This window comes from Centroberyx gerrardi, chromosome 20 (genome assembly GCF_048128805.1).
Source record: "Centroberyx gerrardi isolate f3 chromosome 20, fCenGer3.hap1.cur.20231027, whole genome shotgun sequence".
Taxonomy (NCBI): Eukaryota; Metazoa; Chordata; class Actinopteri; order Beryciformes; family Berycidae; genus Centroberyx; species Centroberyx gerrardi.
Window position 1 is genome coordinate 16,620,594 of NC_136016.1, and position 18,044 is coordinate 16,638,637.

Here is an 18,044-nt window from a genome sequence, read left to right on the forward strand (position 1 = left end):
TAGCTGAATAATCTGGAATCAATTCATAACATAAACCACTGGAAGGAACAGGAGCAGGGCTTCCTTGCATGTAAAAAGTCATTTTAATAGAAGTAATTACATGTCAAAAAATGATTAGAGGTGGCACATCTTCCAAAAGTCAAGAACAAAACATAACATAAACCACTGGCATGATTTGCCATGATTAGTTCGAAGATAACAGTAACCAAACATGAGGAGTTTGTTGTGTGGGAAGGGTTTACGTGCTGTAACACACACACTGCAGCGTATTTTCTCTGCACACACACACTCTGATAAGTCACGGAACATGTCTGATGTGTATGTGATTCACAGACATGCTTAAAAATTCCCAGAAACACTTCCATCACTGATAAGCATGTGTCTTTCAATTTATAAAAAAGCGCAACAAACGGAAGGAATTCACCCGAAGTGATGAGCGGGTGTTGATGACAGCTCATGCTGCAGGTTGAGGACGAAGAACAACAGAACACAGGTGCATGAAGTCCATGTGATGGCCGCAACCTTTACAGCTCATCCATCATGTCCTAAGTATTGTTATCGGGCAAATATGCATTATGACAGCGAGGAGAAAGAGGCTTTCAAACGCAGTTGCATAACAACTCAGCGTAACGCAACATGCTGTTCACTTATTTATTATTTCTCAGTGAACTATGAGTTACGTTCACCCTATAGGCGCAGTATCATGCCACATTTTTATCTTTTAATTTTGAAATGTTAAAACAGCTTAAAATACGTGCACTTTCAAATATTTTTAAGTAAATTTTATTTTTATAGCATTTATACAACAACTACTACTCCTACAACTACTACTACTATTATTACTACTAATAATAAGTAAAAGAAGAACAAGAAGAATATTGCTTTATAGGAACTATCTATGTGGCATATACAGTATGCACACATTCTGGTTTCGGTTTTATTCAGAAGAAAATAATAAGCACAAAGGAATTCACAGATTCAAAGGTTGACTAATATTTACATAAAATCTCTTATTACTCATTATTAATAAATAACGAGGACTTGTAGCACTTTATGACAAATCCTCCCCTTTCACATTTCAATATTACTCAGCATATAAAGTTGGCAGCAGGCCAGGGTTGGACTTTGTAGAAAAACATCTTTTTGCACAAAGGTTAAAGAACAACCTCTGTTTTCTCAGCCAGCCATCCGAATAAAGCTTTCCTGCTTCCTGCTGACGTCTGCATGGACAAACAGACGTGTAAAGGGGAGTTAAGTCGTAGTTTTGGGCATAGCATGAAACTGAAAATTAGTTGTTGCTGTGATGACAATGCCATTTGAAATTAATTTGTATACTTACAATCTCATTAACTAGCAATACTCAAACCACGATTCCCTCTCATTATTATATTTGTCCAAAATGGAGAGCCTGACACACTGACCCCAAGAACAAGTTTAGCTGCTTGTATATCTGATCATTGACTTCACTGGTCTGATATATCGTTATTATATTGGACTGGGCTGATACAAATCTGCACTACAGACACTGTGACCTGACTTCTACTGAAAGAAGTGAAAATAGACTCAAGAACCTGAAGCAAGGTGAATTACAAGAGTGACTGAGTGGAGACTGGATTAACAAATAAACTTTTTTATTAATGTTATTAATGTAGCTTTTCTATATTCTGCTAGGAACTCTCCTGAACTCTTCCTGCTTTTACCAATCAAAACTATTGATAAGGTTTTCAGTAAAAAAAAGTTTTATGGACGATTTATGCAAATTTAACAAAGGAGATCTGGTAAACTGTTGTTCAATTCACACATCATCAAGAGAGGTTGCATACAGACACATTACAGAACTGCTGCTTTATTTGCAGCATTGGAAGATGCAGCTTTCAGGTTCACAGTTTCACACCAGACCAGCTGTCCGAGGCGGAGGGACAGCATGCTGAAATCAAAGGGATTTCCCCCCACAAAGTTTCCTTTTCTAAGTTAGTTATTCATCGCCTCTAATCATGTTCGGTAAATAGGAGTCACAGTCTTCTCACGATGATATGAGTGTTTAAAAGTGGTAACTGTTTGAGTCATATAGGACAATACTGAACTTGTTCTATCTTGTGGAAACGTAGAAGGAAGGAACCTGTGTGTGTGTGTGACAGAGAGGGAGAGAGAGTCACAGAGAGGCCAAATAAGTATGTGACAAAGAAAGGAGGAGGAAGAGGAAGAGAGAGAGGAGAGAGAGTGAGAATAACCATCAGAAAGGAGACTAAATATGGTCAAGGATTCAGGTTTGACGAGTCGTTTGTGTGTTTTCTTTCAAGGTGATGTCCATCCACACTGCTAGTCAACTGCTATGAAAAAGCCTGACAAAAGCTGCTGAAAACTTCTTTCAAGGCTGTCGGCTGTGCGTCACCTCGGCTAAGGCGTCTTGTTTTTGTGAAACGCCTACTACTTGTATGCAAAGGCATCCATTTATTAGAAGTATCAACAAATAACTTTTCTTTCATTTCATGTCAGTATTTTGGGACCTGCCTGCTGACAGGACCACACAGGCACTTTTATAAAATAGTAAGAGCTATGCCTACTACTTACAAACTTCACCTGTTTGTTTGGGGTCAGGCAGTAACAACAAAAGCAAATGTTTGCCCTATTTTTGTCAATTGTGTCTGATTAATATATTTCCAATAGTGCCAACTGAGGTCTAATCTTTTGCTTTATATTTAACTAGAGGGTGTAGCAGCCTGACATTCACACTGTCTCCCATCTTGAACTCTGTACTTCTTTCTCCCGAGTCAATTCTGATAAAATAGAGTTAGAGATAGTTATAGGGAGATACAGTTTATCGAACAAAGAATGGGACAATGTGATATTGATCAGATACTTTGATGGCAATCCAAGTGGATTATGGTCGTAGAGTAGAAGTCATACAGCTTGTCAGACATACCAACACCTGGCCTGGTGTCAGCTGATGAGTAGGCCGACTTGCTAAAGTGATGTGACGTTGCTAAAAAAAAAATAAACTGATGATTAACTAAGAAATGGCCTAGGATGACATGGTGAAATGATTCAAACATATACAAAATTTCAGCATGTATGGATTAAGTTTTAAAATTTACAAGTATTTGAATAGAATAAAAGCAAAGGAATCAAAATGCCAATAAGGAACTTGTCAATAATTATGTATGCTTGAATGGGAGATTTTTTGTGTTTCTTTTGATGTGTTTGACTGCAACATACAATTTGAGTGAACTTTGATTTAACAGTGTATTTAATACTCAAATTTTGTGAATAAATACACACTGCCACCTAATGCACAGTTTAAATGGGCATCATCAGCTACCAACACTAGTCAAATGCCGTTACCTGTCACCACATTACAACATGATGAAGAGAGGATTTGGCTCCATCTAGTGGTGAGACTGAGAAACTGCAGGGTATAAACAGTTTTGCTTTACCAATTAGTCAAGAACTGTATCCATGTTTGTGATTTATATTGACTTCTCACAAGCCAGGCCTCCTTCACATCAGACAAGAGGTTGTATTCAATAATGCACACATGGATAATCAGCATCATGATTGTACAATGAAATACAAAAATCTGCAATTTTAGCAAGTTTCTCTACTAGAAATCACTTTGCATTTTATATCTTGGGAGATGTGAAAGTGAAATTCTTCTATTTTGTTGCACAAAACAGAGTCATGCACTTTAGGGTAGAACGTCTCCAGTTTTGCTTCTCTGAAAAGTCTTGATAGGTGGAAAGAACATTGAAATATTCTGGGTATTTGCTTTTCTCATCCAGTGGCATCAGATCAGCAGACAGAAGAAGGTGTTGAAATTCACCACAGGGCACATTTTCTATCCAGACTTTTCCTTTACTCCTTCGAGCGCTCTCCTTCGTTTCAGATTGGTGTAGAGCAACGCAAAGTTGACAATGTATGTTGACACGCAGACCATGCAGAAATCCCCCAGAACAAAGGCGAGGATAGCTGCTAGATAGAGCGAGCCGGCCACAGACACCCAGGAGGAGAAGACCAGAAACAACGCTGCTCTCTTGCAGACTGACAGTCCTGCGAGAAGGAGAGACACATGGGAGTTCAAATTATCAATACAAAATCCTACATACGTGTAAAATATGACTGAGATTAGAAAAAAAAAAATGTAGAGCAGAAATTGAGATATTTGTGTAGTTATGCAACTTAAACTTATCTTTCTCTAATTCAGATTTTATGTACTACTTTTTTTTTTTAAATCAATTTGTAAAACTTTGAACTTGGCTGGAATGCAGGTCTGTGGTTCACCAGATCCATGTTGGATTGAAAACAGTATATTTTTGTCTAAAAACATTCAGCACTGCACTGTTAACACTGTAATTTGCAGAAGAGAATGACAGACTAACCAAGGCCCAGCTGCAGAGTGTAAAATATGATGCCCAGGACACTGTTGGGCTGGTTCAGAGCGCTATCTTGGTCCACAAAGAACTGGACCAAACCAAAGCCACGTCCCCATCTGCCAGGAAGGAAAGGAAAAACAGTTATTTAAGCCATTTTGATAAATATATACAGTATATAATATGCAATCAGAGTGTACGCCTAACTGTCTATGTGTAACCTAAATTTGGCCTTTTGACATTAGCCTTTTTCTAGAGGTAATTGTGCAATATGAGAAAATGAAAAGCAATTTTTTTGCTACTTTCAAAAGCTGAATATCCACTTGATTGACAGCCATAATGCAAAATAGCTTTGATGTGTAGCCGATGTCCAGTGCTTCCAGAGGATTCTTAACACGTGGCAATGAAGGGGGCGGAACTGCAATGCGATGCGCTGATTTCTCAGTGCACAAGCAAACTGTTTTCTCAATACACAAGCAGTCAAAGTTAATAGGCTATTAATTTGACAGTACGCACGTGAGGTGTAGCCTACAGCGCAGACAGGAGCTGATAAATCACAGTGAAACAGATAAATGATCCTACCTGGAGGTAAAAACCTTGGAGCAGCTCACAGATTCCCCCAGGTCGCACATCGCCCTGTACTCTGGGTTCCTCTCTCGGGAAAGCTCGACATGAAGCGCATACACAGACAAAATCAAACCAAAAACGCACAGAAATATGCGCATTTTTCTCTCCCACGTCGGCATTCCATAATTACCAGCCGCTGCCATGTTATGTTCCGACACTTTCAGATGGACTGATGAGCAGTAAGTGTGTATACAAAATAGCTGTTTTCTGCTTGTTTCTCACATCAAGGTATGGGGGTTTCCTGCAACACAGCTTGCCCTAAATTCGGCAAGTCAACCCGACGTGTTAAAAACACAGATTCTCACTTTTGATTGGTCGAAGTCATTTTTTAACACTGCATGTGATTGGTCGGCCGAGAGCAGATGTTTGTCCAGAGGTGGGTTTACTGTGGGTTTACTGTGGGTTTACTGTGGGTTTACTGTGGACTTCGGTCTGTCTGGCTTTTACGGAAAATGCAACAACAGCCCTCATTGTTCATGCCATGCTACTGCAGCTTTCCTACATTCCCTTATGCGACACCCATCTGTAAATGTTCCCAGGTGATGGCCAACAATGCACATCTGCTCGCTCTGCACATATTTCTGCAGGCTGCATATAGAAGTTGTAAATAAAAGTTGCTGTAAATCTGGTAATGTGAGCAGTTAACAAAGCATATTTGCGCGTCTGAACATATCTTCAATCCTGATAGGCTAATGAGCCTCAGACAGCAACGAAGATGCTGTATGCTATCTTTCTTTTTCTTTCTTTCTTGCTTTCTTTCTTTCTTGCTTTATTTCTTTCACTAATCGCAATATGCTCGATTGTTGTTACATGCATTATTATTATTATAATTATTGTTATTAATATTATCACTGTTGTCGTTATTATCATTATTATTATGTTTATTATTACTATTATTACTCTGTGATCCGGTCTAGATAGATGAGGTTTTAAATGCCATATCAATTTTATTTTAAGGTCGCCAGTTTAACCACTGGTAAAATAATCAATTCCTTTCTTTGGGCCATTCCACTAAACTGCGTCGGCACCACCCAAAAATAATATGAGCATCACGTCTGCTATAATGTCCCGCCTTTCGTGTCGTCGCGCCTTGCTATTGGACGGTCGCTCTGATTCCAGAACGCCCGGTTGGCTCGCGACATGGCATTCAGAGCGCAACACGGAACAGTACGAGGAAGTAGAAGGCAAAAACAAGAAACAACCATGCTATCCCAGGATTTAAACTAATGCGGCTATTGTGGTTGACTTACCAGGTGAATGCCTATTTCGCTACTCAGAGGCACGTCTGTGTGGTATCAAAGTTTGGTTTATTTAACAGAGAAAGACACTTTACCGTCATACCTTCCTAGAAAGCTAGAGGTCCAGGTAACTAGCCTCCGCCCCTGCGTAAAGCGGTGGGCTAGTTACGTCTTTATTGTGCAGTCTAGTCTCATTTAATGACTCTGTGGCCTACAAGCCTGTTCCTCAAAGACAACTGATCATAGATTTGTTTTCTGCCTACCTTTTAAGGAGTCAGACTCTGTGGTTTGACTGTAAGCTGTGGGTTTTTGGCTCCTACTAGGCCTAACGTTATCAATGCTGCATTATTCTGGGCAGCGTGTAAACCGCGCAGGGTCAGGAACCGCTTGACCAGACCTCACCTCTGCTGTCTCCATATTTGCGTCTATCATCAACATATCAGCACATTTTAAAATACCTTTCCCTGTACAACATTGTTTACTGAATCAATCGCGAAAAAATGCAATATTACTGTTGTTAAATTAATGAAAACAATAGGTCTGCAAAGTTGCAGCTGGATAGTTGGACAGTATGCTCAAATGACCTGTGACTGACTAAATTTGCTCTCAAGAAAGAGACCTGTAGCTGCTCCTGTGGCAGTGATCTCAATAATACACAGAGGAAAAGGTTTTTCCATGCAGTGAACCTGAAGCAAGTTTTAAAACACATTTGGCTGACAAAGACCAAAAGAATAAATGCAACGCTGCCTGTTTGATTCTCAACTCTGGTCCTTTTGGCCCAGAATACTGCTGGTTTTCTATTTTGCCATTGTTTTCATTCTAATCAGGGACTATTTAAAGCTGGGACGACAGGTAAATGCAATTAACTAGCTGGCAGAATAGAAAACCTGCAGCACTGTGGGCCCCAAGGACTGGAGTTCAGAACCAAAGATTTAGATGAGACCAATATACGTATATCTCTCACTTTGCTATTCATTCTTTACAGAGTCATGTCAACCAAGGAGGTGGGAGAAGGTAAAAATGCTCAACCTGTGGCCATGTCAACCCAAGTAATGGCCACTGACATAAGCAGAGAAAACAACAACCACCATGGTGCAGCGGTGGAGGCGGCAGGCGGCACCACAGAGACCAGCACAGCAGCCAAGAACCTGGCTCTGCTTAAAGCTCACTCCCTGGACGTGACCTTTGAGGTCGGTGAGGAGTACGATGTTATAGAAACTATCGGCACAGGGGCCTACGGCGTCGTTTCATCTGCCAGGAGACGGGACAATGGTAAGGCTGCTTTGATGAAGAAATAACACATGCATATTCAATTCTGTGTGTACTACAATGCTGAGTGATAGATGTAGAAATTCCTCTTTAGTTAGTATCGTCATCCAAACTCAGTTGTTGACCCCTGTCTTGCTGTGTTTTTCACTGTGGTGTATTTACACTTCACAGGCCAGCAGGTGGCGATAAAGAAGATCTCAAATGCTTTTGAAGTGCTAACAAATGCCAAACGCACACTGCGAGAGCTGAAGATTCTCAAGCACTTCAAACATGACAACATTATCGCCATCAAAGACATCCTACAGCCCAACCTTCCTCACTCTGCCTTCAAGTCTGTGTACGTACAGCCTCTGTGTAGTTATTCTCATATTGTCCATCATGGCCAATGATGTACAAACAGGGTTCCTACTCAGGTCTGGAAAAGTATGGAAATTGACTTTGATAATTTACATGTCTTGAAACCTTTGAGAATTGCACAAAAAGTGTGGAAAGTGTCAGTCCAGTTAACACACGACACATTTTATCTGGATCTAAACCCTGATATTTCTCTGATATTAATGCGAGCTATAACATGATTATGTTGTACTTAACCATGCCACACACAAGTTGTGCTACTGTGATCAGCTATGTTTCTTTAGGGGAAAGATGTCTGATCTCCAAGCCACTTTCCTATGGTGTCACACCTAGAGACAAGATTTTGAAATGTCAAATTAAGTCTTTTCACAAAGATAAATCATTTATTGATGCTTCTCAATCCATGGTAAAATTTCAAAGATATACAAACGCTTAAAATCTTACAAACAGCCTTTTAAGTGGCATGATCTAATCAGAACTTATTAGAGTCAAGAACAAGTTGATTTGCTTGTATTTCTGTTAGGTCTAAAAATTTGTCATCATGTACAAAAGCCAATTATTATGCTAACCTCAAAGGAATAGAGTTCATTCAGAAGATTCATGTTTGGAAGTTCAGTGAAGCCAGTTCCTATTTAAAATTAACTGCAATGCATTATGGAACTCATACAGTGTAATTTGCTGTTACAAATATTATTTGATATGTCTGTGAGAAGTCCAATGCTATGCACTATTACTAGAATATTTTTTTGCATGACCACATTTATTGTTCACAGTTCAGTTAATCGGTAAAGTAAAATGTCTGCTGGCCAAAAAGTAAAAAATTAAAGCAAATTCCACTGGACTTAAAATGAAGAGTCGAACACATTTCTCCACTCATCCGAAAGGCTTCATGAGTGGCGAAACGTCTTCAACTCTTCATTTTAAGTCCAGTGGATTTTGTTTATATTTTTTTGGACAGTTTACTACCTGGATGACTGAAATGAATCTACACAGATAAAATGTCTGCTGTTACTATTTGCAAATTATTCAAATTATTTTACTGTATTCAACCCATCTCACTTTTCCCCTGTGCTTGTGTGTAGATATGTGGTACTGGACCTAATGGAGAGTGACCTGCACCAAATCATACACTCTGGCCAGCCGCTAACCCCAGAACACACACGCTACTTTCTGTACCAGCTCCTCCGCGGCCTTAAGTACGTGCACTCAGCCAACGTCATCCATCGTGACCTCAAACCCTCCAACCTGTTGGTGAACGAGAACTGTGAGCTGAAAATTGGGGACTTTGGCATGGCGAGGGGTCTCAGTTCACACCCTGAGGAGTCTCATTCCTTTATGACGGAGTATGTGGCAACGCGATGGTACCGCGCTCCAGAACTCATGCTTTCCCTGCAGCACTACAGTTTGGCCATTGACTTGTGGTCCGTGGGCTGCATCTTTGCTGAGATGCTGGGGCGTAAACAGCTTTTTCCCGGGAAGCACTACGTCCACCAGCTCCAGCTCATTTTGTCCGTGCTTGGCACTCCTCCCGAGGGTTTGATCGGAGCTATTGGGGCTGACAGAGTGCGCTCCTATGTTCAGAGTCTTCCATCACGGGCCCCTGTGCCCCTGGCCAAACTGTATCCACAGGCTGAGCCAGAGGCGTTGGACCTGCTGGGGGCCATGTTGCGCTTTGACCCTCGTGAGCGAATTGATGTGACACAAGCACTGGAGCATCCTTACCTGGACAAGTACCACGACCCGGATGATGAGCCCATCTGCGTGCCGGCTTTTGACTTTGAATTTGACAAGCTTCCAATGAACAAGGAACAAATTAAAGAGGCAATCCTGATGGAGATCCAGGACTTTCATCAAAAGAAACAGACCGGTCGTCAAAGACTCCAGTTCAGGCCCTTGCCAAGGGTGAATGGTGGAGCTGGAGGAGTGCAGAGCAGCAGCCAGCGTGTTGCTCAGGCCTCGACTGTAAACCTGACCAAAGCAACGTTGGTTCCCTTGGCACAACTCTCCCAAGCAACGCAGCGTCAGGCACAGCAAGTGATAGAAGTTAAATCTCAACAGCAACAACAGGACAGTGTTATCCACACACCAGCAGAAGGGAGCCAGCCATTTACAAATCAAATGCCAACCTTTAACAAGCAGCCCACATCCCTTTTAGAAGTTACCCCACCCCATGTGACCCATAATTTGCCTCTCCTGACTAAGAGCGAGAGTGGCCCGGTTGATGTGGACATGCCCAGTGCCAACTCTGATGGTGGTCAGCCAGAGACTATAGATCTAACAACGCCAGTCTCTAGCCAGGATGCTCCATCAGAAGCAATGAGAGACAGTGAGGGACAGGAGCAGCTTCCCAACAGCCAGGCTCCTCTGACCCAGGCCGCCAAACGCCAGTCCATGACCCAGGCTCCCACCTCCATGCCTGCAACACCAGCACAGACCATGACACCCCTCCCGACCACGGTGCCTTCTCTTTCTCTCTCCCAGGCACAAGCCCAGTCATTATCTCAGTCCCTTTCTCAGTCTCTGTCCAAGGGCACCAGGGCCCCACCAGGTGTGGGAGAGGGAACCAGAAAAGAAGGAGCAATTTCAGAGGATACTAAAGCTGCACTTAAAGCAGCCCTATTGAAATCGGCTCTCAGAAATAAAGCCAGATGTGGTAGGTTCAAATTTTTTTCTCTAGTATTTAGAAAGGTTTGTCACGTGCATGTCGTTGATATGTTAAGTCAAAAGAATATCTATAGCTTAATTTGATGTCTTCGTTGCAGACAGAGGTACCTCTGTGCTGGGGATGGATATCGGCGCAGGAGGAAGTATATCGTCCTCCCTGTCTTCTCTTCCAGAGTTGCGTCGACCTGTTACAGCCCAGGAGCGTCAAAGAGAAAGAGAGGAGAAAAGAAGGAAGAGGCAGGAACGAGCGAGGGAGAGGGAGAGGAAGATGAAGGAGAAGGAGAGAAGAGAGGGCAAGCATGGGGACTCACTGGGCGGAGTCCTACTGAGCGACAACGACAAAAGCCTGTTGGAACGCTGGAAAAAGATGATGGGAGGCTGCAATGACAAATCTCACATGCCTAATAACGATGGAGCAAAGACTAAGGATTGTAATGTGAACTCACACCATGGTGTAGCTATGAGTGATAACACCCAAGTAGCAATGAGCAAAAAAACAGACAAGGAGGTAGGGAAGATTCAGTCTCATGAACAGTTGATCCCCCAAGTTAAACCTAACCTGCCTGGCTTGTTTCAGCCTCCCAGCACCCAGGGATCATTGCCTTTCTCCATGAGCCAGACGAAGCCACCAGCAGATATAGGCGTTGTTGCTGTGAGCGGAGGAATAGATATAATGACGGCCACTAGCGGCTTTGTCAAAAACAACACACTTAAACCGCACGACGAGAGTGGGGGGCAAAGTGGTTTCAACTGTTTGGGGAGTTGGAGTGGGCAGCAGGTAGAGACAAGGCCACCGCAGCAACCACAACCAAACAGATCGCCCCAGCCCCCACCGACAAGCTTTCTTCAGCCCCAGCTCCAACCTCAAAGTCAACCTCACTCCCGGCCACAGCCTAACCCTCAACCTCAGTCTCAGCTGCTTCCCCTGGAGACTTTTTTGACTAAAGTTCCAACACTAACCACCAGAGAGACAAATGGAAACGTGGATGTCGGAGGCCAAAATAACCTGAACTCCCACCCTAACCCGTCAACTTCAAGTCCTGGGCCCATGGAGAAGCTGTGTCCCTCCATAGGAGAGAAATCTGGACCCCAGGCAGCAAACTCTCTCTGTGGGGCCTTAGGGGTCCCATCTCAGCCTCATCCCAGCTTGGGATTCACAGACACCGGACAGCCAGGGCCTTCCATCGCCCCGGACATCCACACAGTAACACTGCAGCTCTCAAAGTCACAGGTGCGTCTCAGGTTTCTTTTGATCTGCTTTGTGCCTTCCTCTTACTGTTTTCTATTGTCTAACAAGCTACAGGTGTTAACGGAGTGAGCAGTGCAGTTCTTCTGTTATTACAACTGATTGTTTTGTTCCTTTTTATTTTACAGCGCTTTGTAACTTTAAGAGTGCCGCTACACAAAAATAATAATATTCCCCTGTACGCATTTTCAACCTCAAATGGAAATGTCACAACCTTCTGCTTGCCTTGAACTGAGCTAAATGATGCTAGGTTCAGTTAACCCATTGTTTCCTCCTTTCCCCTGTCAGGTAGAGGATGTTTTACCTCCGGTGTTCTCGGTCACCCCTAAAGGCAGCGGGGCTGGGTACGGTGTGGGCTTCGACCTGGATGATCTTCTCAACCAGTCTCTCACAGACCTCCAGCACTCTGACCTCAGGTGAGGTCTAAATACAGCATCAGTTTCCTTTGAGTTTTATCATTTATCTGAGCATGCTCTCCTATTTTATGTTTGCTCTTTGATGGCTTAATCTTTGTTAGAAAAAAAAAATTCAGTCTGCAATGTTTTTTGTTTCTTGTGTCCTGGAAAAATCATTGCTTCTCTGTAGTCTGAAACTGTAAACAGTCATATCATATCAAAAATTGTAAAATGTCTGAAAATCAAACTAGTTTTTCCTCAAGTCCTGAAAAGTGGACTGAAGAGATACAAGGTTTTTCCAGGACAGCAGCAATTTTGACTTCGAGATACAAGTATTACTGAGTATCATCAAACAAGAAAAGCGCCACTCTTAAGGCTTTTTGTGTTTTCTTCTCCTCCATCAGTTACGACTCGGCACCCCTCTCTGCCTCCCTCTTATCTGATTGGATCGAGGTTCACCGCATGACTCAAGCTGATCTGGAGTCACTTCAGCAGGAGTTACAGCTGGGATCTCCCATGATCCTCTCTGATACCATTCCCCCTGACACCTGACTCTTTTCTTCCCTGTTTCCTGGAATTAAAAAAGAACAAAAAAAAGCAACAACAGAACACTTGGATTTGTGCATCTTTTAGATTGTTTTTAGCATGAAAACCTTGAGTAATGACTGATCAAATTAATTTAACTGCTACCTTTTTTACTAGGCACTACCCAAGTATTTTCTACCATTATGTCATGTTGCGCTTTCTTTTTAATAAAGTAAACTGAGTCACCACCTGTCTTTGTCTGTGGATATGTAGTGGACTACAATAAAATCAGGATGTGTCATGTAAGCCTACATAAGTTGCTTATAGAAATGAAGGCCTTCATTCCAAAATGATTGTTGGCTAACTAAAGGCATTTATTAACAAAATAGTAAGATTTTAAAAGGATGGAATAATTTGCATTTCTGAAATGTTAAGTAATATCATGGCTATATTTCAGAATGAACCTAGTATTTATAGTTACAAGGTGAGCAAATATTAGCATTGGATCTAAAGGATTTAAGAAACGACACCAAGAGCAAACCTGAAGAAGCAATTTCTCATGGAATCATAACATGATACTGGAAATACTGTTTCAAGATCAGGTAACAAAGGTTGAATAGGACATAGAGCTGAAATAAAGAGTCAAATTAACAGTTTATTTCAATTACAGAAGACAATTTATTTACATCATAATTATGATTTAAAAGACACCTATAAAAAACAATCAAATAAAGTAGATCATAATGCTAAATTTTCATAGTGCTAAAATAAGATTATATTACATTTCATGTACAATATGGCTTTACATGCGTGTCAAATACAAGTAGTAGCCTATAGCAATGTTTTTTCTAATTTGATTCACTATTCAGGACCACACTGGACTAAAGCCAGACCTTAAGATAGGTCCTCTCCTTCATTTGGCAAGGTTTGGTTTCTACCTTCAGTTTTCAAAGTGTCCTATCTCAGCAGCAGCATCATCAGTAGAGTGGTCAGACAGCTGACCAGCACAGCCGCCCTCCCAGACCAGTTTGGATTAGCGCGGCCGTACAGCCGGATCTCTGGGACCGTGCTGCGGATGAAATCTGAGAAGGCGGATACTTTGGCATAAACCCCTGGCTGGTTGGGCTGAGCACAGTCCAGTCCAAAACTCACCACCCCAGCCTGCACCCAGGTCCCGTTCACCATCTGGCAGACAAGGGGCCCTCCTGAGTCACCCTGAATAAGAAAAGACAACGACACAAAGACTCAGGTTTAGTTATCACTTACTGGAACCTAACAGTGTTCTCTGTTTTGCAAAATAATGCATTATGTAGTAGCAGACTAAGTAAATTTATACATTTATGACAACTGATACATTTTTTTTTACTCTAATGAAAATGTGCTTGTATACACACCGTCAGGCTTGTATTTGAAAATGTAAACACAGTAGCACACACAGCTGATACAACAGTACCTGGCAGGAGTCCTTTCCGCCCTCCTGGTATCCAGCACAGATCATGTCAAACAGGATATCCACCGTCTCCGACGGGTGCAGCCGGTACATCTCCTGACAAGAAGTCTGGGAGATGATTGGCACCTGCACTTCCTGCAGGGTCCCCACTCCTGGCAGAGAGACTAAGAGGGAGAGGAGAACGGATGGAGGATGAAGAGCGGAAGGAATATGGAAATTTCCAAAGCTAAATTGGTTGCCAGTAGATGCTAGAAATTCCCAACTGCTATCCAGTATGATACACAAGATCATAAATGGCCCCCCAAGTACGCTGCAAATTATTTTACGATGGCTGAGACACACGGACAGCACTAGACCAAGCACACTAGCTAACTTGAGCCTTTTTATGCACAAGTCCATTATGGGCAAGGATTCATTCTTGTATACCGGAGCAATGGAGTGGAATAAATTGCCACTTACCATTGAAAATATCCACAATGCACTGCTCTTTAAGGGTAGAATTAAAGAGATTTCCAGAGAGCATCCCCTATCCACCTATTCCCCGCCCTAGAATGCTTCCATTAATCGTTTGTAAATTATACTTTTAGGAAAAATATACTGCAAGTCATTCAAAATTTATTTGAGTTGTATGTGGTCTTGCGCTTGACACCTGTCATCGCCTTGAAGGAACAACAACAAGGGCCATGATGGGAACATGTCCAGGATTTTTTCATAATATTCTTTATCGTTTTTCTTCACATGCATAAAGGATATGCCTTTGCATTTTAAATTAGAAAGAAAGAAAGAAAGATTAAATTGAAGTATAGCCAGCATTCTTGAAAAATGAATGAGCTATATAATGACTGATGAAGGCAATATAGCCGAAACATATTCATTGCAACTGCTGAATAAAAGACACAGTTCATTCATTTTTCAAGAGCACTGGTTATTCTTCCCCTTTTTGCAAATGTTTGAGCAAAACTCACTGTGTGTTTCTTTGGATTTTGAGTTGAGCACCTCCAGACTCTGTTTATATGCAGAATAAAAACAAAGGTCCAGGACACATAATTCCACAAATAGATGTCCTTAAAGACACCTATATACTAAATGTGCCACACCCTCATTTTTACGCTGCATGAGTGAAGTGACAGAATTGGTCAAGTCTCACCTTCATCCCGGATGTTTCCCCAGCCGGTGACGTAGCACGGCATGCCACCTGGGAACAGGGTGTCAGAGTTGGGCAGACAGATGGGACGGACGCGATCCGACCAGGTGACCGGGCTGGACAGCCGCACCAGCGCCATGTCCGATCCCTGGTGAGGCTCCACGTAATCAGACGGGATCACCACCCTGCTCACAGAGTGCGTCGACTGGTACGGGTTGAAGCCGTTCAGCTGGTAGCGGCCTGCGTAGATGATGTAGGAGCTCACGTCGAACGGACTGAAAGAAAACCAAATGAAACCCGCTAGGCTGGAGATTAGTGTGGATTTGAAATGTGAAACCTATACTATGGGCTACATTTTCTAGTAACAAAAGATAATGCATTGGGTGATGTTTGTTTGTTCCAAGCAGGTGCTCCTTTGAATGGACTTGATATGAAACATTAACGTTCACCACATTTTAGAGAAAATCACTTTCAAAGCCTTTATACAGTGAATTGGCATGCAAATGATTTCACCGAGAAGAAGTGACTCATGTTTATCAAAAAACAAGACAATGTACAATGAGATATCTCATTCACATTATTCTGACTGAAGAGATCATTCTTCTGAGGGGTTTTACGACACAATTACAGTGTCCATTGCCAGTGCTAAAAATTCACTGAAACGACTCCGATGGCTCACAGAAGAGGCAGAGAGCCTCTGAATTTGTGCTCATTAGGGAGTCAACAAGCTGATTAAAAACCTCCTTCTCTGACGGAGGAGAGGACACTTACTTGGGGAAACAGTGAGCGGCTGAGAGGACCCAGTACTCAGAGATGATGGAGCCTCCGCAGACGTGGCCACTGCTCGCTGTCTGGAAAGAGAGGGGAGAAAGAGAGTGAATCACTTCGGCATCACAGGCAAATTCCTCACTCAGCAGGTCAGCTTGATGACCAAGACCTAGACCACACACACACACACACACACATACTAATAACTACTCAAAGGTAATACCAGGCATTATTAGATGCCATGGGTGAAGGTGAAGAAAGATTTCACTGTGCATTCCTGGCAAATTACCTGAATATCCACTTGCCATGGCCAGGCCCCGTCTGAAGCATCCATCCCTCCCACAATCCTGTTCTCCACAAGTGGCGGGCGGCCACATTCTTGGGCATGACAAGCCAAAAAACCTGAATGTACACAAAATTAAAAGTCACATTGATCCAGAATGATGCTGTCCACTGTAATGAAATTAATTTCCAGCCTCGAAAATTCAATTTTATTACAGTTAATGGAATATACAGACATGTTTAACAGGCCGATAAAGAAAATACACAACATTTATAACATGGCGAGCTCGAGCGGTGAGATGGTGGGCAACGCCTGGTAACACTCACCTGTTATACTCCAGAAAATGGCGTGAAAGTTTGATTTCGGCGACATTTTGCGAGGTTTCACGACACAACAATCACTTCACTGCCTATTTTAGACACAAGATTCAGCTCACTTTGTCTCTGAAACGGTTCTAGTCTCGAAAAACTGTGTGAATGTCTCTGAACATCGTCACCAAGGTAACTTTAGTGAAGGACAGCCGCTACAACAATAACTACTTTGTCTGATGTCCGGACAATCTGACTGACCGAGGTCTTCAAGCGGTTTATAGAAAGAAAGAAATAGAAAAAAGGTAAATAGGCTACGTTTTTATCACCGGTCCGTGCGTTTTTTTTCTCGTCGACAAAAATCGCTTTGGGAGTCCAAGTTTTGTTAGGTATCGGTGAAATGCCAGAAGAGGTTTCGGACCTCTATCATATAGGCTACCTGTGTACCTGCTCGTCTGCAGCCAATCAAAACTCAGGTCCCGCCCACCTGAGCCAACGAAATTATTGACTCCTCTGCCGGCTGGCTCGCAGGTAAACTGACGTTTTTCAGATAACAACACTATTTTCATGGTATTATTTCCCTGTCCCGTCCACTCATAAAGTTTCTACCGAGTTTTTAGGTTTGCAGCTCCTATGCATTTTCTCATCGTGGCTCCACGACATCCCAAACATTAAGCACTGATAGTGCTATTAAATCAAAAGGTGGGTAAAGTATGACCTCCAGTTGCTGAACAACCACCGACAAACCAAACTAATTAGAATATTTTCACAAAAGCATGATTTTCTGTTTTTATTTTTGTTTTGTTTTTCCCCTTAAAATATATCATCCTCATAACTTACATCAGTTTGATAGTAACTACTATAATGTAGGCCTAGGCTATACTATGAATTCAAGGATGTAAAGCCTAAAAATGTGGGTAAACTGATTTTACTCTCCATTACTTCCCCGAGGATAAGGATATTCCCATGTTCCTTGCCCCTTTTTAAGTGGATGAACTGGTTTAACAAGGAACAAGGGAATAAACAATGGAGTGTTCCTATGGACAAGATAAACACTCAATCTGACACAGTTAGTGAAGAAATCCAAGTTTAGCCCATATGAGATGCTTTGCCAAATATATGACTTATTATCAGTCTTATAACGATGTTGACTCAGCCCAAGTCAAAGATCAAACACTGACCTAAACCGTGTATGTGTGTTTATGTCTGTGCGTGTGTGTGTTCCTGTACTGTATGTGTGTGTGACAAATCATTTCACCGGATTATGTAAGCCTGCTGTTTCCAGTGGCAAATATTTTGAACGTTCACATGTTTTTGGCTCGATTGTGGAACACGCACCTGTCTCAGTGAATTGGTCCAAATTCCCTTTCACAAATTGTGCAAAGACTCCCTGTGTGTCCCACATC

The 18,044-nt window shown here is 42.2% G+C and overlaps 3 protein-coding genes across 3 annotated transcripts; 1 reads left to right on the forward strand and 2 right to left on the reverse strand.

The window, feature by feature from the left end:
• Window positions 1–3,224: 3,224 nt before the first annotated feature.
• vkorc1 (vitamin K epoxide reductase complex, subunit 1) lies at window positions 3,225–5,243 on the reverse strand. The gene is made up of 3 exons (XM_071907340.2): window positions 4,950–5,243; window positions 4,377–4,486; window positions 3,225–4,047 (listed from the first exon to the last, which is right to left on the reverse strand). Exons 1-3 carry the CDS (start codon window positions 5,135–5,137, stop codon window positions 3,836–3,838), a joined length of 510 nt encoding a protein of 169 aa, XP_071763441.2. The 5' UTR covers window positions 5,138–5,243; the 3' UTR covers window positions 3,225–3,835.
• Window positions 5,244–6,171: 928 nt separating this feature from the next.
• On the forward strand, window positions 6,172–12,922 carry mapk7 (mitogen-activated protein kinase 7). The gene is made up of 7 exons (XM_071907287.1): window positions 6,172–6,247; window positions 7,218–7,504; window positions 7,673–7,838; window positions 8,938–10,508; window positions 10,618–11,750; window positions 12,054–12,181; window positions 12,565–12,922. The coding sequence occupies exons 2-7, from the start codon at window positions 7,222–7,224 to the stop codon at window positions 12,710–12,712; spliced, it is 3,429 nt and encodes a 1,142-aa protein (XP_071763388.1). The 5' UTR covers window positions 6,172–6,247; window positions 7,218–7,221; the 3' UTR covers window positions 12,713–12,922.
• A 440-nt stretch (window positions 12,923–13,362) lies between these two features.
• On the reverse strand, window positions 13,363–17,019 carry LOC139918071 (serine protease 33). The gene is made up of 6 exons (XM_071907339.2): window positions 16,657–17,019; window positions 16,337–16,449; window positions 16,051–16,130; window positions 15,283–15,554; window positions 14,139–14,299; window positions 13,363–13,900 (listed from the first exon to the last, which is right to left on the reverse strand). Exons 1-6 carry the CDS (start codon window positions 16,700–16,702, stop codon window positions 13,643–13,645), a joined length of 930 nt encoding a protein of 309 aa, XP_071763440.1. The 5' UTR covers window positions 16,703–17,019; the 3' UTR covers window positions 13,363–13,642.
• Between the last annotated feature and the right edge of the window lie 1,025 nt (window positions 17,020–18,044).

What these genes read in the sequence shown, in the direction of transcription:
- vkorc1 (XM_071907340.2), bottom strand. Translation starts at nt 5,137, where the DNA reads ATGGCAGCGGCTGGTAATTATGGAATGCCGACGTGGGAGAGAAAAATG. An exon ending in TCCAAGGTTTTTACCTCCAG is followed by an intron (nt 4,487 to 4,949) that starts GTAGGATCATTT and finishes CCTTCCTGGCAG; the next exon opens with ATGGGGACGTGGCTTTGGTT. An exon ending in CACTCTGCAGCTGGGCCTTG is followed by an intron (nt 4,048 to 4,376) that starts GTTAGTCTGTCA and finishes TCCTTCTCGCAG; the next exon opens with GACTGTCAGTCTGCAAGAGA.
- mapk7 (XM_071907287.1), top strand. Translation starts at nt 7,222, where the DNA reads ATGTCAACCAAGGAGGTGGGAGAAGGTAAAAATGCTCAACCTGTGGCC. An exon ending in TGCCAGGAGACGGGACAATG is followed by an intron (nt 7,505 to 7,672) that starts GTAAGGCTGCTT and finishes TACACTTCACAG; the next exon opens with GCCAGCAGGTGGCGATAAAG. An exon ending in CACTCTGCCTTCAAGTCTGT is followed by an intron (nt 7,839 to 8,937) that starts GTACGTACAGCC and finishes GCTTGTGTGTAG; the next exon opens with ATATGTGGTACTGGACCTAA.
- LOC139918071 (XM_071907339.2), bottom strand. Translation starts at nt 16,702, where the DNA reads ATGTCGCCGAAATCAAACTTTCACGCCATTTTCTGGAGTATAACAG. An exon ending in CATTTTCTGGAGTATAACAG is followed by an intron (nt 16,450 to 16,656) that starts GTGAGTGTTACC and finishes GTGTACATTCAG; the next exon opens with GTTTTTTGGCTTGTCATGCC. An exon ending in GCGGAAAGGACTCCTGCCAG is followed by an intron (nt 13,901 to 14,138) that starts GTACTGTTGTAT and finishes TTTCTTATTCAG; the next exon opens with GGTGACTCAGGAGGGCCCCT.